At 37.4% G+C, this 21289-nt stretch overlaps 1 protein-coding gene across 2 annotated transcripts in view; it reads left to right on the top strand.

Moving 5' to 3' along the window:
• Positions 1-21289, top strand: part of EYA1 (EYA transcriptional coactivator and phosphatase 1) — an 83212-nt gene that overhangs the window by 21851 nt on the left and 40072 nt on the right. For both annotated transcript variants that reach the window (XM_066332272.1, XM_066332264.1), the window contains 4 exons: positions 3797-3879; positions 4300-4486; positions 15434-15573; positions 16831-16914. In XM_066332272.1, the coding sequence (XP_066188369.1) occupies positions 3797-3879; positions 4300-4486; positions 15434-15573; positions 16831-16914 (494 nt within the window). The remainder of the gene's footprint in view (positions 1-3796; positions 3880-4299; positions 4487-15433; positions 15574-16830; positions 16915-21289) is intronic.

Raw genomic sequence — 21289 nt, 5'->3', positions numbered from 1 at the left:
TCTTTCCTGATTTAATTTTGGAAGGAGAACCTATTCATAATTTCAACTATTATTTAAGGACAAAATGGATTCAAATGACAGAAGAGCGGGTTAGTGCTGCTGCTGTTCAGTTGTTTGTGCAGAAACCTCCAGAGAGGAAAATGAGTTTATTCTCCCTTTTCACTCTAGCAGTATATGGGCAGGCTGCAGCCTTAGCCTTGTCATGGCCTGCAGTGGCTGTTCTTCATCTCCTTCGTGCAGCTGCTGAGCTGCTAAATGGGGATAATGGATCCCACAACCTACTCCACAACGGAGCGCGTTACATGACAGCGTGCTCGGGGCCCTGCTGGCATTCTTGCCTGCGGCAAAGGGGATTTCCTAGTGGCCTTGCAGTTGTCCTGCTCGTGTTCCCTGACTGGGGTTACCTCGCGCTCCAAAGCTTTGGAGTTAATTCTGGTTCTTCTCCCCGCGATGTAGAGACGCTGCCTCGCGGTGCGTGTGCAGCCAATTAAACCCAGCGCTTTTCCTGACCCTGCTAAAATTACAGCGTCATTAGTCACCAAACAATAGTGGGGGGAGAGGCTGCCAGCTTATAAAAATTATAAGAACTGCTGCCTGTGACTCCTTGCTAAGTTTATTCTGGTAATTGAATTTTTGTTTGTCAGTAATTTATAATCTCTATAAGGGAGGGTACATAGGGGAGAGGGTGAGAAGAGGACTCAGGCGGTTCTGCCACCAATCACCCCACTTCCCTCCCCCAACTTTATTTAACAAGTGTGTTCCTTAAGCTGTTTTTCATATAAGTTGCTTCATAGATGTTGAAAGACCACTTACATGACTAATGGCTTTGGGAATGGGCCGTTGTTCCTATATTGGCACAGTTATAAGGATTGTACAGTGAGGATAAATGGAGTGGAGAACGGCTGGGGGAAACAGCAAGGGAAGAACTCCATTTGCAAATGTCTTATTTGAGTCTCCTTTGACTGTGATAAAAAGCATGGTTTTTACCCTCCACCCGAGTACCCTGCCACTGGAAGGGTGCTAGACCTGTGATGAGCACTGGCATTGTTTTAGTTACCAAGGCTGTGGTGATAGACAATAACTATCTGATTGGCTTGGGAACTCAACTGTAAAAAAGTAAATGTTAAGGTATTTGGTTATTATTATACAGTATAAAAATATTGTGCTGGGTGGCTAAGCAGTTACTAGGACAACAAGGAGGAGTTTGCCAAGGATTTTTAAACACTGTAAGCAAACGGAAGAAACCTTGAGTTTAAATAGCCCATCTGGCCGTCTAAGGCTTTCCCAAGAGAGCTACACTAAACTTCTGCCACATACATTGTACCCTGATGATAGACATAGCCCATGGCAAGGAGACTGAGCTAGGAAAGCAAATGGGCTTCTGTGGCCAATACACGGGGGAGGACCTTACCCCATGCCTGTGGCGGCACAGGGCGCGCCCCGCGCCTGGAGCGCGCCCTGGTCCCAGCAGGGTCCGGCCGCCTTCTGATGCTGACTGGGATTCCCAGCTTTAATGTGGGTCAGAGCTCTTTGCAAAATAGACCTTTGACCTGCAATTTACAGCTTTTATCACATTTTTAAGCTATGTAGCCAGCCAACATAAGGCAGTAAATCTCGCATGTTTTGTAGTGATTCTCATTTTTGTGTTTGCTCAGCTAAGACAGGATAGCGGCTCTATGCCATGTTATGGCTGAATATTTAAAAAACAACTTGCAAAATCATGAGTATTTTAAAAACAACTTCAGGCCTGTAGTTCTGGGTGGCCCACAGAGCTGTTTCTGAGAAACCTGCTTCATGTTTGTTACGGTCTAGGAGACCCTTACCCCTCCTCCATAGAAGCCAGTACTGACCATGAGATGAAAGAGAGAGATCTGCGTGTTAGTGTGTGTGTGTCTTTGTCTGAGAGTGAGAGATGCTGGCTGGCATGTAATTACTTTTCTCATTTTCTCTTGCAAATTATTTTCTAAACTTTCTGAGGACAGATAATGTATTATTCAAACAAAGTTTGGAGCTTTTTCTACTTATAACTGTGAGAGGCCTTTTATATCTTTTTAGAGTGGCTCAAACTGTTGCAGCTTTAAAACCTGGGTTTGAATGTATTATCACTCAGAAAGCCCTACAGAAAAAAGAAGAGACACAGTGACTTGTATTCTTCCACCCAGAGCACTATTAGAAATAAAATGTAATTTCAAAGTTTTGCAATTTAAAATATTTTTCAGCTGTATTTTGGCTTTTGTGTTTGTTACAATAAAAAAAAATCTGTTTTCCAGTTTTAAATTGAAACATGTTTTTCTCATTAGTACTGTTTATCTGTACTATCTGCTAAACTTGGATGTCAACTCTTCTGCTGGAGTAATCTGATTTTAGTTCACAGGATTAGTAGTATCTATCAACAATCAGACAATTTGCACTAGTAGAAGATAGAAGAGAAAGATTTACAGTCATTTCATACCTTAAGTTTAAGCTTCATCCTTTACTCCCACTGCTGTTGGACTACTCATCTACTTCTTTGAGGCTTAACTCGTATGTGCTTTATTATCTTTTGTATTCAAAACATATTAATATTTTTCCTTCTGACGTCTCATAGCTAGAATACCTATTGCTTTGGTGTTTTTTTGTTTAAGAAAAGTAAATACCTCACAAATGTCCTTCAGGGGTTGCAGTAAGTATGGACCCCTGCCTTCATTCTGTCCTCTTTGGAGTTGCAACAAGTATTGCTTCTCTCAACCTCTTTCTGGATTTGGTTGTTAATGGAGTTGTGTTGGGTACATCAGAGGATTGGCGCATCTATGTGCCTGACTCCCTGTTGATTTTCATCCCTCCTTGTCTCCTCACATGCAAGTTTTGCTCCCAAGGTCTCTGTATATCTTTGCACTGAGGCAGATTTTGGTGGTGAGGGAGGCTGTAAACAACCTGCGCACTTTAATAACCTGCGTTGACTGGGGCTCTCCTGATGGATGAGTTCAGTAGGTTGCCTCATTACAGACTTTGTGGTGGCTTATGTAGCTTCACCCTGTGCATCCATATGTCTCAGCTGGTGCCTGTGTCCCTCCTGGGTTATAACCAGCGAGGGCAAGACAGCTGAAAGGGGGTTGCTACCCTTTTAGTGGAACAGCTTCTCAGGTTGGTTATTAAATGAGAGCCCCATCTGTCTATTTTTGGTGGTTCATGAAAGCTGGAGGAGGGAGATGAAGGCAGTAATTCAGTCTCTGGGCTAAATTCCATCTTGAGTCTCCCTTCTCAGAGAGGTACTTTTTTTCTCTTGTGTCATGCCCGGTACACTCTGTCAAAAGAGGAAAGGCTTGCAGCCCAAGGCTGTCTCTGATCAATTAGTGAGTCCTAATGGCCTTGCAGTCAGACTGAGATGAGAGGACACAGTTCTCAAAGGTGGGAGGAGAAACAGAGCCACCACACTTTCATGAGGGGAGATGGTGTCTTTCTGGACAAGGCTTGCCCTGATTGTTCTACAACAATAACAACAGCAAAGTAAAGAAACCCTCACTAATTCCGCAGTGCTGGGTGTTATTCCTGGGGTGCCATAACCTAATTTTCAATCAGAGCTGAGGTTGGTTCAAAATTCCACTCTAAATTTCAAGGGTTTTTTTAATGGCAATAATGAAACACAGAGTGAATAACGAATTATCACTTTCTGCGTATTAACATGTTATAGAGCTGAATCGGTCAACATATGGAAAATATTACAAATATGCCATAATGTTATGATATAATCATGTGATAGAAGGTATTTTCCAATACTTTGTTTTAGTAATTCATATAATTTTTCATTTCATTTCAGGCAGCAGTTTTACAACATCATCAGGAATATATGCAGGAAATAATTCACTCACAAATTCTACTGGATTTAATAGTTCACAGCAGGTAAATTTGTAAATAGGAATTCAGCAAACTTTGGCAAACTTTGAATTCTCATTCACTGAAAAAATGTAGCCCTTAAATAGCTTGTTGAAAGAAATTGTCATCCTTTCAAGTTAAACTAAAGTTTATAAATGTTTTTCTTCAATCTGTCATCTTCCAGTACTAGAATTAATTGTCTGAAGTTGATGTTCTTATTCACACATCTTCAGCAGTGTATCTAATAAACTACTTGTATGGAACACTTACTAAATTATGTGTAATTTAGATTTTGTTTTACTGCCTCACAGTTTTAGGTCCTACAGCATCCAGTCCAGGAAGCAAACATGTTCGAAGTCTGACATGTGTTTGTAGTTATATTTTGGAATTTATAGTAAAAAGAAGCAAAACTTTGATGGACTATTCAGTTGCTTTTTTGTCTTGCAGGAATATCCCTCTTATCCCAGTTTTGGCCAGGGCCAATATGCACAGTATTATAATAGTTCACCATATCCTTCACATTACATGACAAACAGCAACACCAGCCCTACAACACCCTCCACAAATGCAACATACCAGCTTCAGGAACCACCATCTGGCATCACCAGTCAAGCAGTTACAGATCCTGCAGCAGGTAATTACATGGATTTTATGGTCCCTATGAGGCACGTTTTTGTAAGTTGAAAGGGGATTGAATTGGATTTTTTTTTGTGTGTAGTTGTTGATTTTTAAAATTTTTATTTCTTAATCCTGTGCCTGTGGCATATCTTTGACAGATTTTAACAGAAAATAGACTAAAGAAAAAAGAGGATCAGTAAAAATTTTAACTCTTATCTGGAACACAAGTTGTTTGTATTTGTAAAGTGTTTGTGTTAAAAATTGCATGATATGGGTAAGTCTTTACAATTAACAAGAACCTGGTGCTTTTAACCTCTGTATTCATTAAGATAAACCCCTTTGATTTTTCTCAAATAAGACTGAAATCAAGAGGCCTTCAAACCATAACCCAGCTCTCTACTTGAAAGAGAGCTTTTGAGTTCTTTATTTCAGAGGACATAATAATGCTTGCAATGGAGAGTTGAAATTGCACAAGTGTTTCCATTTTAAGAAAAGATTTTCAGTGGCTTGTTCTTTTTCCCAGTCATTTTACCTTCCTTGGTGGAATTTGGCAGCGCTATACTAGTTGAGATATTTTTTGAACATTTATGCCAAACTGCTCCAGCTGTTTTTGGAAATGAGGGGTGAAAAATACTTTCCTCATTATTAAAAAAAAGTTAAAATCCATTTTTTTAACAGATCAAACATGTCAGTTATTAGTAGATGGCAGAGGTATGAAGTCTGCCAGAGAGAAAGTCCAATGCTGCAAATGTGTTTCTTAGTAATGCAGGAAGAAACAGTTATGACTTGGCAGTGGTATCAGGTGGTTTTGTTTTGGACTTCTTTGGGATGAGGTTGGTTTTAGCTCTCTTGAAGCACTTGATGGGACTGATCTTTCATGTGCACTGCTAAATTTTAGTATAATTGCCTAGGCCTCTGTTGCTTTTCTGCATGAGTGTGCACCTGAAGAAAATGTTATGCAGTGTTGTCTCTTTTGACACATTTGCTGCAAGTAGGGAAGAAAATACAGCTGGTGTATGCATTGACATACACAAGGTCACATGTGTACACTGCATTTGAGAAAAGAATCTTTCTAAATACATGAGTGCTTATTGGGGTCTGTGGCATTTAGATATGGATGGATATTGATGTCTGCATAATTATCCTGCTTTTTATTTTTCACTTTTTTTTTTTGCTTTTGTTTTCTTGTGATTTTGTTTAGTTTTCTTTTTAAGTTGGAATCAGTTAAGTTCCTCTTAGCCTAAAACCCTAAGGTGATCAAGTTTTAGCTGTTATGAAGATAGTAAAATTTAATCATTGTATCATCTGTGTCTCAATCTTTTGAAAAGTCTTTTCAAGTGTTTTTTTAAAGTCATTGATCTTTACTATAGCATTTACTTCCTAAAAGCTATAGTAAATGTGCATATGAAAAGAGGAGGTATATTTTTCCCAAGCTCAAACTTAGTGGCTTAAAGGCTGTCCTCCTATTTGAATAGTTTTCTGTGCTCTATAAGCCTGAACAGAGCTTTTCTCAGTTCCTTTTTAAGAAGTCCTTCTTTTCTCCCCCACATCTTTCCTATTCTTGTTATGACAGTTTTGTCTAAAACTTTGAAGGAATTTGGTGAGCTTTCTCGTGGATGAGTTCTGTACCTAATCTTTCTTCTAATTTGTTGTTTCATGTGTTAAATGCTGTACATCCATGGATGCCCTACCACTGCTTGCTTAGCTCTTGCTTGGACAAGTGCACATCTCTGGCATTGCTGGGGCTGCCATTTCTTTTTCTCAAGACATTAACCTTACTGATCTAACAGTTCTGAAAGTGTTCCTTCTAGCAGTTGGCAAATAACAGCTCTTAATGTAGCTGTGGGGTTATCATGGGCTGGCTGCCTCTACCAGAGGCAGAGGCACATTTAGGAAAGTACCTGCTGTGGATCACTCTATTAGAAGGAGCTGATGAAAGTCATCTCCATCAGTGTGGTTGCAATCAGCAGAAGGTATAAAAATTTCTGCGTTTTTCTTTATGCACTTTTTTCCTTTATGCAGTTAAGTTAGGCTCCTTCTGTATTGACTGGAGAGAGATGAGCACTTCTAATTAGAGTTCAGTTTAACAGTAGTCTTAATCCTGAGATGCCAAAGCCTCTGCAGTGGTATGAAAGCAGTTTCAAGTGGCTGACATACCAGTGCTGGCTTCCTAAGGAGGAATTAGGCAAGAATCTTTTGCTGCCTCACAGACCTTCAGTGCTGGTAGAAAGGAACGAAAAAAGGGAAGAAGGGACTTGATCTGTCCCATCAAGTGCTTCCTATCAGTGAATCCAGTGCTGTGCTTGCCAGTTCTCCTTGGACACTTTTTTGTACTTTTGTACTTTTTTCTGTATGCTTGTACTTTTTTCTTGTTGAGATTTGTTGCTAGCCCTCAGTTGAGCTCATACACAGTCTGCTTGGAAGAAAAAGCAAGGCTGGGCTTAAAGAAAGGAGGGTTCAACAAGTAGGAAGGAGATGCTGGTGGAGTGGGGACAAGTGGAAGGGGTATTCAACAGAATACAGTTGGGTCAAAAACACAGAACAAAAGAGAAAATCTAAAAAAAAAATAAAATATTACAATTAGTAAAATTTCTGTAGGTTGTTTTGCCACATCTTCTCAAGTTAGGCTGCTGATTCTTTACCACAACTGGAATGCTTCATATGAGGGATGGTGAGGAGCAGTGCAGAGGCATCACATTTAGTAGGATGGGCTCCAGCTGCTGAATTGCAGCTGTCTATCCTTAGACATCTTTTGTATTTAAAAAAACCACATGTAATCCGTGTGGTTATAAACTATGCCAGGACAAGCATAGAACAGTTTTCAGACTTTACAGAGGCACCAGAATAATTTGACAGACATAGGTGGTTTTTATGAATTTGGGCCAGTAAGTGAAACTTCTCTTTCTGGTAAGAAAAATGTGAAGGAGTGAAAGTAATTATGTGCTCTTCTGACATTTTTAGTAGAGTTTTGCAGACTCAGAAATCTGAGATAATTTCACTTGAAATATGTTTAATTCCTTGTCCAAATAGAAAATAATCCTTTTATGGTTTCCCTCAGTTACTAGTTAAATTTCAAAGTTTTTGCCATGCAATCCAGAACATGCAGGTATCCTTGCAGAAAAACCTAAGATTTCCAATACACAGTGTTTCTTCTTTCTCCTGACTTTCAGGATTTGAAACTTTCTTGTACCACAATCAGGACAAAACCATTCATTGCCCAGAGGTTTATAGTCTTTGTATACATAAATCAGATATACAAATTCGTGTCATTTTTTGTGAACAAAAGCCTGTGTTTTTCTTAGTGATGTAGTCAGAAAGTTCCTGATTTTTTGTCTAAACTGTAGTATCTAAGAGAAGTAATGATAATTAAAATTATAAAAGAGAATAGAAATAGATAAATGAGCAAATATTAATTCTCCCTTGCAATATTCAAATTAATTGAAATAGATTCAGAGTGAACAAAAGCAGTATTTTTTATGTTTCATGTAGGTAAGCTATGTAGCTCTTTCCTGCAGGATACTGTGGATCCAAAAGGTTATGCCAGTTCAAGCATAACTGTGACAAGCTCAAATACTAGATTTACACAGACAACAAGAAATTCTTGATGCACAAGATCACTGGAGACTGGGGATGAATTAGTGCTGTGTGGATGTCTGTCCTTTTTGTGCTTTCTTACTTAGTTTCCAGCTGTTGGCCAGTGTTGAAACTTACCCTGGAGAGATGGAGCTATGTCTCCATCCACTATGCCCATCTTGATGCTCAAAATTTCTTGGAGTAACATTCAGAATATGTATTTCTAGGAGTTAATATAGAAAAAAACACCCTGCCTTTTCTAAAGCCATTATAATTTTCTCTTGCAATATTTCAGCTCTGTCATCACAGCTGGTAGTAAAAAAAATTCTTGATTTGTGCAATATTTTTTTTTCATTCAGTCAGGAAGGCTGAATTTATCCTTCTATTTCATATGATGATATATTTATAATTTCTTAAACAGTGTTTCTCACAAGAGAGACTTGCATTGTTCTTGAGATTCAATCTCTTTCATTTTCCTTGGTTTCTGTAATAAGTGTGTTTAATACATTACTGGAAGGTTCGGGGGTTTTTTTCATATTACTCACATACTTCACAATGCAGATTAAAAACTTCACGAGGGCTGTGCCAGCCAGCAAAACTTGGTCTCAGACACGGATCACTATTTTGCTCTAGAAGACTAAAATTCTTTTTCTTTGAGTTCTATATAATGTTTAGCATTACAGAAGGGAAAGCAACTTTTTCAGTTTCTTCTTATTGTGTTTCATAACAATAAATTAGAGGCAGAAAAGTGAAAGAGGGCAAATAGTTTATGTAGACAACTTTTCACTGATACCTGTATGGAAAGAAATGCATCTATATTGCCAGTACATTTCTGGTATTCTAATGTTTGTTCTTTTTCGTAAATATAAATGAAGAGTAAATCTAGAGGATATATTTATACAAGGAAGGAAAATCACAGAAAATTCTGTAAAAACGGAAATTAAATTGGATATGATAATGAATGGCAAAGTGCAGTTCTGGTTTTGCTTTTCTCATAATGCTTATTCTCCTGGGATGTTTATCTTTGGTTTTGATGGGACTAAAAGTAACAATGTTTTCAAATTCAATGTTTTAGAACTAATGAACAAGGAAGAAATAGCTGTAAAGGACACAGGTGCTACTGGCCCATTATGGATTGATTCGCTTTTTTTCTTCAACAAAGAATGCTGGAGAAAAAAATCTGGACCACTTCAGGTTGTGGTCATATATAGTTTATAAATACTGTTATATATGATATTTTAAATATGCAATCCTAAATCAAAACCAGGCTTTGAAATAAATAATCATTTTTTGCCACTATTTTTAACAGACTGTTGAGAGCTTCTGTCAAGTTTATAATAGCATGCTCTTAATTCTTAATATACAAACATTAAATTTGTTTTTCAAGTGAAGATTTTGACATTTTGTCAAAACAACACTAGAGATATACTTCAGTGATAATGCCAGCAGGCGTTATTGTATTTCTCGCAATACTTAATGCTTCTACTTACTACTAACACAGTACTATTTTTTTAATAGACCAGTTAAAAAAATCCACAGATACACATGGTTCTGCTGCATTTTTTAATCCTGGTCCAGTTGTATGCAAGTAGAAGTTTGTATAAGTGCTCATGGAATTTGTGTTTAGTTCTATTTATGCAAAAGGAAATTTTAATTATGCAAAAGTAAGAAAATCGTAGTGTGAGACTGACATATTCAAATTACTTGAATCTTATATTTTTATTCTGGTACACAGGTGTTGAAATAACACTGGCAAAATTAAGTATAAGATTTAAGGGGAAGCCATTAATCTGGGCACAGTCTAAATGGAAAATGTTGGTATATAGCTACTTGCAGACACATTTGACTGTACTCACTACCCTAGACCCACCTCATCCATGTAATTTACATTGTGACATGAGATATGATTACTTTGATAATGTATGTTTACTCTTTTTTGCATTACATTTTGGTGTAGTAGGGAAAAAGTCTGAAAAAATTTGCAATGCCTTTGTCTACAGCAAAAGGTCTACCCACACACTCACCAGCTGGATTTACCCAGAGCCAGACTTGATTTTGGGCTTTCTGGCATAGCCACTTTTCCCCAGATTTGTCACTGAACTCTATTGCTGTACATCGAATTCAACAGTAAGAAAATGCAGCAATTACTATGGGGGGAATTTGCTTAACAAACAAAAATGATTTGCAGAATATGGTGTTGCAAATGCTATCTCTGCAGCTGTACTGTCTGTTCATAAGTAATCAATGTGGTTTTGGTTTTGAGATGAAGGAAAATTGTCCTGGGTGACAAAACCATCAACACTGCCTAGAGTGATGTATAAAGGGAAGTATAAGCTTGTGAATTCTAATGTCAAGTTGCAGTTTTATGGTGCCTTGAAGCATAGAGGAAAGTCTGATACAGCATGGTTCATGTATTTTAGTTAAGCCAAAATGTAAACATATTTCATTCCTTACAGTTATGTTTTTGTCAGGCTTGATGTCACCGTATACTACAGGGACTGCTGCCAGGTCAGAAGCAGGGGGGTAACAGTCACACCTGGAAAATAAGATATTTATAGAATCTGGGCTTAAAATGGTTTTTTTTTTTTTGTTTTTTTTTTTTCTGACTGACTGTAGAAGTCAAGAGGGGATCTTTTACACTTATCCAAGGTTCAGAAGAGTGTGAAGCAGAAATAAGCTATAACATTTAGTGTGTACCTGGAGCAAAGTACAGAGGGTTGCCATAGCAGGGAGATCTAAAATGAAGTGTATGTCCATGGATGCTGAAGAATAGCTGTTGCTACATTGTTAATACAGTTTGGTGAAGGCATTGCAGAACAGAGGAATGGCTGTGACGGTCTAGACTGATGGATCCACCGGGCTGTACCCTGCCTGCCACAGGGGCCATCAGCAGGTACCTCAGGAGCATCAACGACAGGCCAGGCTTGTGTAAAATTTGCCCTAAGCACTTTTCCAGATCCCAGATATTTTTTGTCTCGGGGGATTTCCAGACCTGCAATTGTTTGTGTGTTTAGAGTGTGTCTGCATTAGCATTTTAATTTTGAGTAGGGTCTTTTTTGATGCGAAGCTTTGGCTTAGCAGAGCAATCCTAGGGCATCCCAGTGGAGTCCTTTCAGTCAAAGCTAAACTGTCCTCCAGAACAGCTCCTAATTCCTCCAGCCCCTACTGAGGATGCCCAGGACACCAGATCAGAATGCAGTTGCACTGAAATAACCTCTCAGAAACAGCCAGAGGAGCCCAGTGTAGTTGCCACTACTTGCCTGATCCCACCGACCCAACTTGCTAATGTGGGGCTGCTGTAGCACCCCTGAATGCTTCACTTCCAGGGATGTCTTCAGGCCTTTCTTGAACCCATTTTGGGAGCCTGGCATGAGGGGTTTTTTTTGCAAAGTGTGTACAGATCTTACAGCTTTTATCTGAACTCCTTGTATTTAACCAGGCTGCTGCCAGCTCCCTTTGGTGATCTTGCTTTTGTGTTGGGCAGGCAATGGATCTGACCCTCACCCCCTTCTCTGCTCATGAATATATGGAGGTCAGGGTGTTCTCCTGCACTTACTTGTGTTTGTGATGCTCAAAGACAGGATAAAATTGGATCCAGTGTTTTAGAAAAATCATCATTTCACTTGGCTAGTATTAAAGTATGTCCGGTACCACGAAGTCGGCTGAAGTTGAACAAATTAACCTTCTCTTGTCAGTGATTATAGAGTAATAGGTATAGTGATAACATGGTTTGTGGCTATCTAAATTGACTTCAGCAAGTCTTTTGATGCCCTGGAAGTTAAATCTTTTCACTTAACAATTTTAAAAGCAAACTAGGCTAAAGCAGTTTGGCAGGAATTACAGCAGAAGCTGTACATAAAAAAGCTGTTTAGGAAATCATGTCCAGAGATAAGTCAGTGAGAGCTCGCTGTTAAAATAGAAGGGTGGCTACAGCAGCATTCCTCAGTGTCTGCCTTGGGCCTAGCACCAGACCACATTTTCATTAATCATTTGGGTGACGGAATAGAATGTGTTTGCCTATTAAATATGTAGATGACACCATGCTGAGAGGGGCTGTGAGGCCTTTGGAGACGGGATGAGAACTCAAAAAATGGAGATGTGATCTGAATAGGAGCAGGTGTGAGGTATACATTTAGGCAGGAATGATGAACTGCACAAATGTGGGATGGGGAATGTTGGCAGCTTCTTCCAGGCTCTACCTTTCCCTGTGGACTGCTCTCAGTACTCCAAATATTAGTGGCACAGAGAGTACCCTCAGCCGCTGTTGTTTTTCTTTCTCCAGAATTTGTCAGGGCTTGAGCTTGTTGAGGCTCAGGGCTCAGCTGGACACTGTATTCCTTAGCTGGGTTTCCTTATGAGGCCCTGAAAGCAATCATTGGACAGTGAGCTGGTAACCCAGCCATGCACACAGAGGCACGTACATGGAAGAAGTTTCTTGCACACAATGTCATGTTTTCCCCCCATCTGTCACACCCTTTGTAACACTGATCTCCTGAGTAGACTCAGAAGGTGCAGGAATTAGCAGTGTCGTTTACTCAGTTGTGCGCAAGGTTTGGCTAGGTCTTTGAGAAACAACCAGTTCAACGTCACTTATTCCTCAGAAGATAATCTAGAAATGCTGAATCTAATATTTATGGAAATACTGTAGAAAATGTAAATCTTTTCCAGCCAAGTGGTGTCCAAGGGAGAATGCAGAACATTAAGGAAGTCAAGCTTTGCTTGACTTTGCTTTCCATTATTTTGTCCAGTTTGGTGAGACTGTAGAGAACGAGAATCGGAGCCTAGCAAAGAAGAAGGGTTAATCTGACAACAAAGGGAATCTGTGAACAGTCTTCAAATGCATGCAGATCCAATGAAGGGAATATCTTTTCCCCCACTTTCACAGATGAAACTTCTACTTCTGTAATGAGTGCTGAGTTGTACATTCTGATGACACAGCTGTCCAAGCAGCAGAGCTTTCCTGGAGAGATCCATAAGAGCAGGACAGACAAATCTTTCCTGGGAATGATGGAAGTACAGTGGTCTCAAGAAGGGGTCCTGGGGTGGGGCTGGGAGTCTTTCTGTCAGGTGAGAGTCTGATGCATCCTGACAGGCTACCTGTGAAGGGGAAATGGAAACGAGCCTCCACCCAGACTTGCAGCAGCAAGTTTGAAATTTTGAATGAAGTATTCATAAGTGAAAGGTGTTTGCAAAGATGGAGAGCTGGATGTCTCTTACAGACAGACTTTCTCCCCTGCCCCCACCATGCTCTGCTCCATGTCCTCACTCATTTAGGTTTGCTTGTTTGTTTATTTGTCGTGAAGTTTAGTTTATACTCTTTCCATCTTACCTGTTCCCTATTTTTTTAGTATTACTCCTGCAAGTTTAGTACTTGAAACTTCTAGCATGTTTGTGAGAAAAATTTCTAAAACTGAGAGCTAAAGCCACATTCCTAAAAACAGTGTCAGAGACCAAAAACAGCTGTAATTTAAATTAATCAATAGGAAATGCAATTTTTCATTACATCCAAATATTAGAGTATGTATTTAGAACATCATTACCCAGTGTACCTGTTGAAGAAATTGTGGTCTGTTTATTTTATGGGGTTATAATTTATTTCAAGGCTTTTGTGCGTCATTTTCTTTCTCTTTTCTTTTTTTTTTTTTTAAGATTTTAATAAGCAAAATTGTGTAGAGCACAAAAATTAACTGGGAAAATTTGTACTATTCGTTATGATTTCTTATTTATGGTTAAATACAGTAGGCAAAAGAGCAATCAGCATTCAAAGTTTAAATACTTTAAATTAATATTCTGAAGCATGCATTGTCAAAGGAAAAGATATATATTATTGGGATGTGTAGCTAGATGTGGCTGGATAATTCTGTTGCTTGACACATATAGAATCACTTTTCTAGTATAGGTCAGATGCCTTCAGAAGATTCTGTGCTTAACCTTGATTTACATCTTAACTTGTTCTGCTTTGTTTTATGTAGCCTGAAATATTTATGTAAATATATAATGTGAAATATGTAAGATATGCTAATTCTCAATAAGTGTAGATTTGAAGGCTGAGCATGAGAATTTCAAGGCCTTTTCCTTTCATTCAGCGCAAGCAACTGTTATTATTTTGAGTAATTGTGCATATGTGGTGTTACACAGATGTCTCTGAGTCTCCTCCTTAATCTAACCTTTGACCTCAACAGGATGTTTTCCTAGGAGAGAGAATCCCTTGTGTGAGAAGTATACCTGTCTGTTCAAGCTGGAATGCCATGGTCTAGGCAGATTCAAATGAAAAATTGTGTATCTACTGTACTCTAAAGAGTAGTTAACATTAACTGAGCAGTAAAATTGAGAGAGATAAGGAATTGCAGCTTCTTTTACTAAAGCAGTGTTTTTAGGAAAAACAAAATAAACCATCAAAATAAAAGTATTTGTGAAATTCAGACTATGAAAGGAAGTTTTAAAAAAAGATTTAAAAATGTGTTGTTGCATTTCTAAGGACTATGGTACTGCTAATTAAATTAATGGGAAGGATAAGCGATACTAGGTATCTGCTTTGTTAATATACAAGCATTCCCTATGATAGAGTCTATGGATGTTAAGAGTAGCAAAGTATCTTCAAACCAGCATGTTTTTAGAAAAACTCTGTTGTTCTTAACTATACGAATCATCATTCTTTTTTTGTCATTTCAATAACAGTAAATATTCCTGTGAATAAAGGTTGCTGAAGCATAATAACTAGCATACAATACTGCTGGTAAAGATTTGTATCCTATCTTGAAGGTACTCACTGGAACTGTTCAGTCTTGAGTAGGTCTTTGAAAAATACTAGAAATATCATCTTTATAGTTGATGCATATTTAATGCTTTTTATTTTAAATTACAATAGGAAAATAAATACTGTGTTTCATGCTATATTTAGGAATAATTCTATTCTTCTGGCTTAAATGTAATAACCTAAAAACGTCTCCAACCAGATTTGGATAATTTTTCAATTTCTCTATGGAGTTTTTTCACACCTGGTTGGATTTTTCTTACCCATCACCATGGCAGTTATTTTAAAGCCTTTAAGGTCTTAAAGTTTGAAAAGCTAGAGTTAAATTATGTTGTTTTATGAAAGGCTGGTATCCCTTAAAATTGTTTGTTTAGAGTTTAATCTTGTAATAATTGCAGGAATGAAGCAATTAAGTTTTTTTTTCTACTTAGTCTTTTATAGGGGTTTACTGAAATAGTTTATCACTCTGTTCTTACCTATAACTTGAGCTAGATTTAATTAATTTATGAATCAATGTTACTACTTACTGTTTTACATTTAATTATGTTACTTAGAACTGGGTTTGGTGTAGGAAGTAAGTTGAACATTTTGAACATAGAAGGGAAGGGTAAAAGTGTTCTTTCTTTACCCCAACAGAGTACAGTACAATCCACAGTCCCTCAACCCCCATTAAAGACTCAGATTCAGACAGATTGCGTCGTAGTTCAGATGGGAAATCGCGTGGACGTGGCAGAAGAAACAACAATCCTTCACCACCACCTGACTCTGATCTGGAGGTACTTTATATAAAATGTCTTTGGCCTGTTACAGAACTTTATTTTTATCATTAATTTCCAGAAGGAAGTGTTATTTACGCATCAAAAATAAAGGGGCTTTGAGGCCCCCTTTTGCCTAACAGCATTTTCATAGAAAATAGGATTTTTCTTCTAAAGAAAATAGGATTTTTCTTCTAAAGAACCTTTCTCAGGAAGAGCTCCTACTTTCTTAAAAAAATACTTGTGGGGGGGGGTGGTGGTGGTTGCCTTTTGATTAAACAAAGCAAACAAACAAATCAACCAAAACAAACCAAAAGAAAAAAAAAAAAGAAAAAAAGAAAAAAAAGGAGCATGCTTTTCCCAAGGCAAAGAAAGGTTTTCATTTGGATAAGAGACACTTCTAACACAATAGTAGGGTTTGTTCTCTCATGCTATGCTCACATTCCTCCCAGTGGCCCATGGTTTATGTTGAGAACATATCTCCAATGATGTGTTCACACCACAGCTATGAGTGTCCACACTGCATTACTTTTCCTTTCCAGAAGCTTACTCCATTTGTCATCATGGGAAATACAATCTCACCAGGATTTAAAATACTTGTATTTGAACACTTTATTTTTCATTAAGTTATCATTTTGTGTGTGGTCAGAGGACAAATTTAAAACACGTATTTTCCATTGTCTCTAAGCAAAAGAATTATTTACTGATGCCATAAGTTTTATACATACATCATCCAAGTTCGTAGTTTTTGTTCTTCAGCTAACTAAAATGCATTAAAACTAACATAAGGGAAATTAAGTGCTTAGCAGCAATCTGCTTTGTTTTGGTTTTAGAGATAATTTTCAAGGGCACTTGCATGAATTTTTGTAAGACTTTTGTTGTGTAAGACTTGCAGAAATACAGAATTCTATCACCGAAGATATAATTTTCAGATGCTTCTCTTTATTTATTTTATTTCTATCTCACATCAAGCTTCAAAACAAAAATTACATTGTAGAGTCTCATTTTCTGTGTATATTTGGCGGTCCTATAATTCTATTCTAATAGAAGGATTTGATATAGTACCAATTGTAGTAAAAAGCTAACAGATTGTGTTACCCTGCCCCCGAAAAAAAACTTTGTTAGTTTTGAAAATAAATGGCGAGGAAGCTATGGTTTTAATATGCAACCACTTCAGTACAGCTTTCCCATTTGTGTGCTTGCTGATTCAAATTTTAACTTTCCATTTCAAGTATTAGCTTCACAAAGGAACACATTGATTTGATTCTCTTTTTACAGAGAGTATTCATTTGGGATTTGGATGAGACAATCATCATTTTCCATTCCTTGCTTACAGGGTCCTATGCTAACAGATACGGAAGGGTAAGTGTCAAGAAACTGATGGAAATGTTCAGTGATATTTGTTGGTTTATGGTTGATACACATGGAATACCAGAACATTAGTTGATTTTTGGAGGCAAACTGGTACTGGCGCTACAAGACAAAAAATATCCAGCTGTTTCACACATCCATTCTTTGTACTTAGTCAGCTCTTGTATTCAGTACATATTTAAATAGTGCTGGGAGTAATGCTTTGAGCACTTGAGTTTGGTTTGTAGATACAGGTTGTCTGAAACCTGTTGATATCATCAAAATCTACAAAGGTCTATGTCCCCTCAGAGAGTGAAGAACTTCTAGGAATGGTTACTATGATGGATTGGCTGTGCTCTGTATTGAGAAGGAAAGAGGAAGAATGCTTTTGGGCATGGCCAGATTAGTCTAAAACTTTTTACCTTAGATTTTTTTAATCTAAGGTAAAAAGGACTGATGCTTTTGAAAGTGCTTATGAGTCAAATCTTTTTATTATGCACAGTCTGTAAATCATAACTGAACTGATGAATATGTCTACAGACAGCAGATTTCCTTGGTAATTCTCAGAAGAGAAACATGATTTTAGGTGAATAAGAACAGTTTATGAAAGGAATGTCCTTATGAGGTTAGACTTCTTTTTTTCAGGATTGTATTTGAAAGTTAACAGCTTGTGCTAAAATTTGTTATAGCCTTTTATGTTCACCTCATGTGAGTTATAACCAGAATGTGATTTTTTGTTAACCTCGAAAAATTCTGCGTGTAAAAAGCAACTGCATAGTTTTGTCTGGCTTCATGTAATGCCTCTGTCTTCTTGTAAAGCTTCTAAAAGATTTTACCCTACAGCCAGCTGAGTGAAGGACAAAGCTGCCCCCAGTCCAGTCTGTGCCTGGGTCAGATTCTGAGTTTCTCTCAATAGCTCTTTGCACTATAGAAATCTAAAGTAGTACTACTTTGCAACCTTTCATCCTTATTCAAGTAAGGTTTGTTTGCAGAAATACTTACTGTAATAACAGTGTACCTATTTGAGGAACATAATTAGGTTTCTTTATTGTGTGTCAGAGAAGCTAGTTAATTCAGCAGCTTTGGTTTCCTAGGTGTTGTTAGTTTATATTTAGGTAATAAAAAGAAACTAGAACTTAAATGTTTCAACAATTATATTATGGATATGTATGGACAAAAGCATTATAGAAGAGTATTAAATATTTACCAAAAGTTATTTTTCAGACTAAAACCAGCTATTGTGTGATATCCCAAAATCTATGACAATTTATTTCAGAATGAGGAGGACAAATCCCAGTGCTCACAAAAAAAGCTCAGTGATGACAGAATCTCACCACTCACTTTTTGGGAGCAGAGTAGCGCTGGAAAAGCCTGATTAATTAGTCATTGCCATAGAAGTATTAATATGAGCATATTTTTTCCATTTGTTGCTAGTTCCCTGTAGTGGATTCATTAATTGGGGCCTGAACATAAACACTTTATTGCTGGATGGTTGGAATTGAGGAGAGTGGCGGGTATTCAGTTGCAAAGAGATATAAATACGTATGCTGCAAGGAGAGGGCTGACTGCTCCATCCCTGTTGGCACTGTTTACATAAGATGTAGCTTTTGCCTGGCTGGCTCTGCTGGCATGGCATCTGGCCCAATATTCCTGCATTGCTAAGTGACAGACAACTGTTGATGTTGAGAGGAGAGATGGCATTACTGCTTAATCTTTGGATAAATATGAAATCTTTTTGGTGAGGAGTAGCAACATGCCTGTCCTTGGCTCTCATGAGATGGTGACATGAAACTGTGGCATTCTGGTTTGGTTTTCTTAAGGTTTCATTCAAATCAAAGTTTCTCTTGGGTTATTGACAGCTTCAGACAGCAGTTAGCAGTTTCCAAGGATGTTAGAGAAAGACAGTGCCAAATGTTCAAACATTCTAAAACATGAGAATTTTAGGGTTCATTTGTAGCAGCAGAAGGTGCATGTTCTTGAAAGAATGTTTGCCTGTGATTACTGGCCTTTAAAATCAGAATTCCAGACCATAAATTAATCTGGAAAAAAAAAAAAAAGAAAAAAAAAAAAACCAAACAGTTGAGGGAAATTGCTGTTCTTTTCACCTGTATTCTTGTTTTTGAGCAATCTAACATCATGTTCTCTTATAAATCTCCGTGGTAAGGGCTAGAAATGCCCTTTTAAAAAATTAAATCTAGGATGATCACATAATCATTAAAATACAAAAGCTGGATCTTCAAGCAAACAAAAATGTCCTAATTAAATAATAGGGGATTTGGCAACTTGGCATTCAGCTCTTTTCATAATGCCTGAGCGAGTTTCATGGTGAATGATTATGAATGATCTGTGGCCTTGCTGTTGGATGGATTGATTTTCTTTGCCTAATTCTCAACCTCATTCCTCCTAACTTCTTCCTTGTGCCACCCTTTCCTTATCTTCTTACTTTTTCATCTGTTTTTATCACCTGCTCTCCTTAGCTGCTATTGTGCTCTTTTTTCCTTCAGTTTTGTTGTAACAAAAGAACACCATTATTTTTCAGTTTGCCTAGTCATGGCAAAAATTACTCCATAAATCACTACATTTTTATTTCAGGATTATTTAAATTTAGTGAATTTAATGGAAATGTATGAAACTCTAGGAATATGCCCTTCCAGAAGATTAGACAAAGAAACAAAGCTTTTGGATTTTTTAGCTATGTACAGAGAGTGATATATATTGATCAAATATAAAGTTACCAGTTTAATTGACATTAGGGCTAATTAAGTTTTGGAATTTGGAAAAAATTGGAGCCCTTTGTGATCTTGAAGCAGGTGAAAATACATCTCAGAATTGGCACAGAACACTGTGGTCTTTTACATACATTTCCATCCTCTGTGAAAGCAGTTATATGCAGAGGTTTTAAAGGAATTTTCCTTTAAATTATAAGCTATTTTATTGTGGTTTAATATACTTTAGTGATAGAGAAAAACAAAGCCTGGTTTCACTTAACCCTTCATTTGTGACCTGTAGGCTTAAGTGGAAAATGAGCCTTGTACCCAAAGTGAACTTTCCTGTTTTTCAGCTTCTTGTTTCTCCACAAAACAAAGAAATCAAGTAGGTAGAATTTAGAAATGACATACAGGCAATGTTTTGGCTCCAATGCCAGTATTCAAAACAAAAGGCCTACTTAAGCAGTTTGACATTGGTATTTCTTTTCTTTAGTTGAACTGTACCTCCCTCAGAGATTTGTACCTGATTTTGACCATACCTGAAAAGACACTGACTGAACCTGCAAATCCCAGGCAACAAGAAGAGATTGTTAGCTTTCCTACTTATTGTATGACACCTCTCAGTAATTAGTTAGCAATTAGTGGCTTAAAATTGCAAAAGAAGGTTGGGTGTGGGATTGTTTTTTTAAAACTTTGCTCTAGCCTTGTCGTTTTTTGAAGTTTGCAGCCCTCACTGTAATGTCTGATGACAGTGTTTTATGTACTAGGATGCTTTAAACCAAGGTTATTGTGCTTTTCATTAGAGCATTTGCAAGATATTTAAAACACTAATGCAGATAAGGTTTTTGCTTCTGTTAAATATGTAGCTACTGAGAGCCACAGTTTAACATAGTTTTTGTGTTAAGTGGAACTTCCTATACAAAAATATTGTATTTAATCTAGCAGTTAAGCTTTCTTTGAAAAGCAGTCCATTTTGTTTCTTCTTTTAGCTTTTGTGTTATTTAATCTGACACTTTCAGTAGGTGCCAATGAATTTCTTATAATTTTTTCTGCCTAATTAACCTAATAAATGACACTATTTTAGTATTACTTTGGAGAAAACCCTTCTGTTTTATTTCTGCCATGTAAAAATACCTTGGAGTTAAATGTTTAGAAAGCTTTACAAAACCCTCTTTTTAAAGACTCAGAAATGTGATTAAAATGTTCAACAATAAAAAAAGGAAGTCGTGTTCTCTGAAATGTACAATATTTGTTTTCAGCCATTCGTTTAAAATTAATCAAATGGATTCATAACCAATATCATTCTCTGTTGCACATTTATTCTGCTTTTCAAAATAATGTTCCTATTTAGGGATGGAAGTCAGATGGGAATTATTTCTACCTTGTTGCATTAGAAGTTAATAATCAAGATGTGGCTAGTCATCTTCATTTGCCTCTTAGACCTTTAGCCCATCTAATTTCTTTTGTAACCAGAGCAGAGGCTTCTGTGTTGTGGCTTCTGTTACTGCTCAGGCTCAACAGAAATCCTTGCCTGCTTAAAAAAAAAAAAAAAAAAAAAAAAAAAAAGAAGCCTGATGAACTGTGTAAAATGGTGAGGTTCTAACTGGGCACAAAGATATGCAGAAATGTCAAAGGGAGAAGAAGCCTCAGGCCTAGCTAGAGACAAAATACCACCTGCT

Source organism: Sylvia atricapilla, chromosome 1 (genome assembly GCF_009819655.1).
Source record: "Sylvia atricapilla isolate bSylAtr1 chromosome 1, bSylAtr1.pri, whole genome shotgun sequence".
In the NCBI taxonomy this organism is placed as follows: Eukaryota; Metazoa; Chordata; class Aves; order Passeriformes; family Sylviidae; genus Sylvia; species Sylvia atricapilla.
The sequence above is the reverse complement of the archived record's forward strand: the minus strand, read 5'-3'. Positions and strand labels throughout refer to the sequence as shown.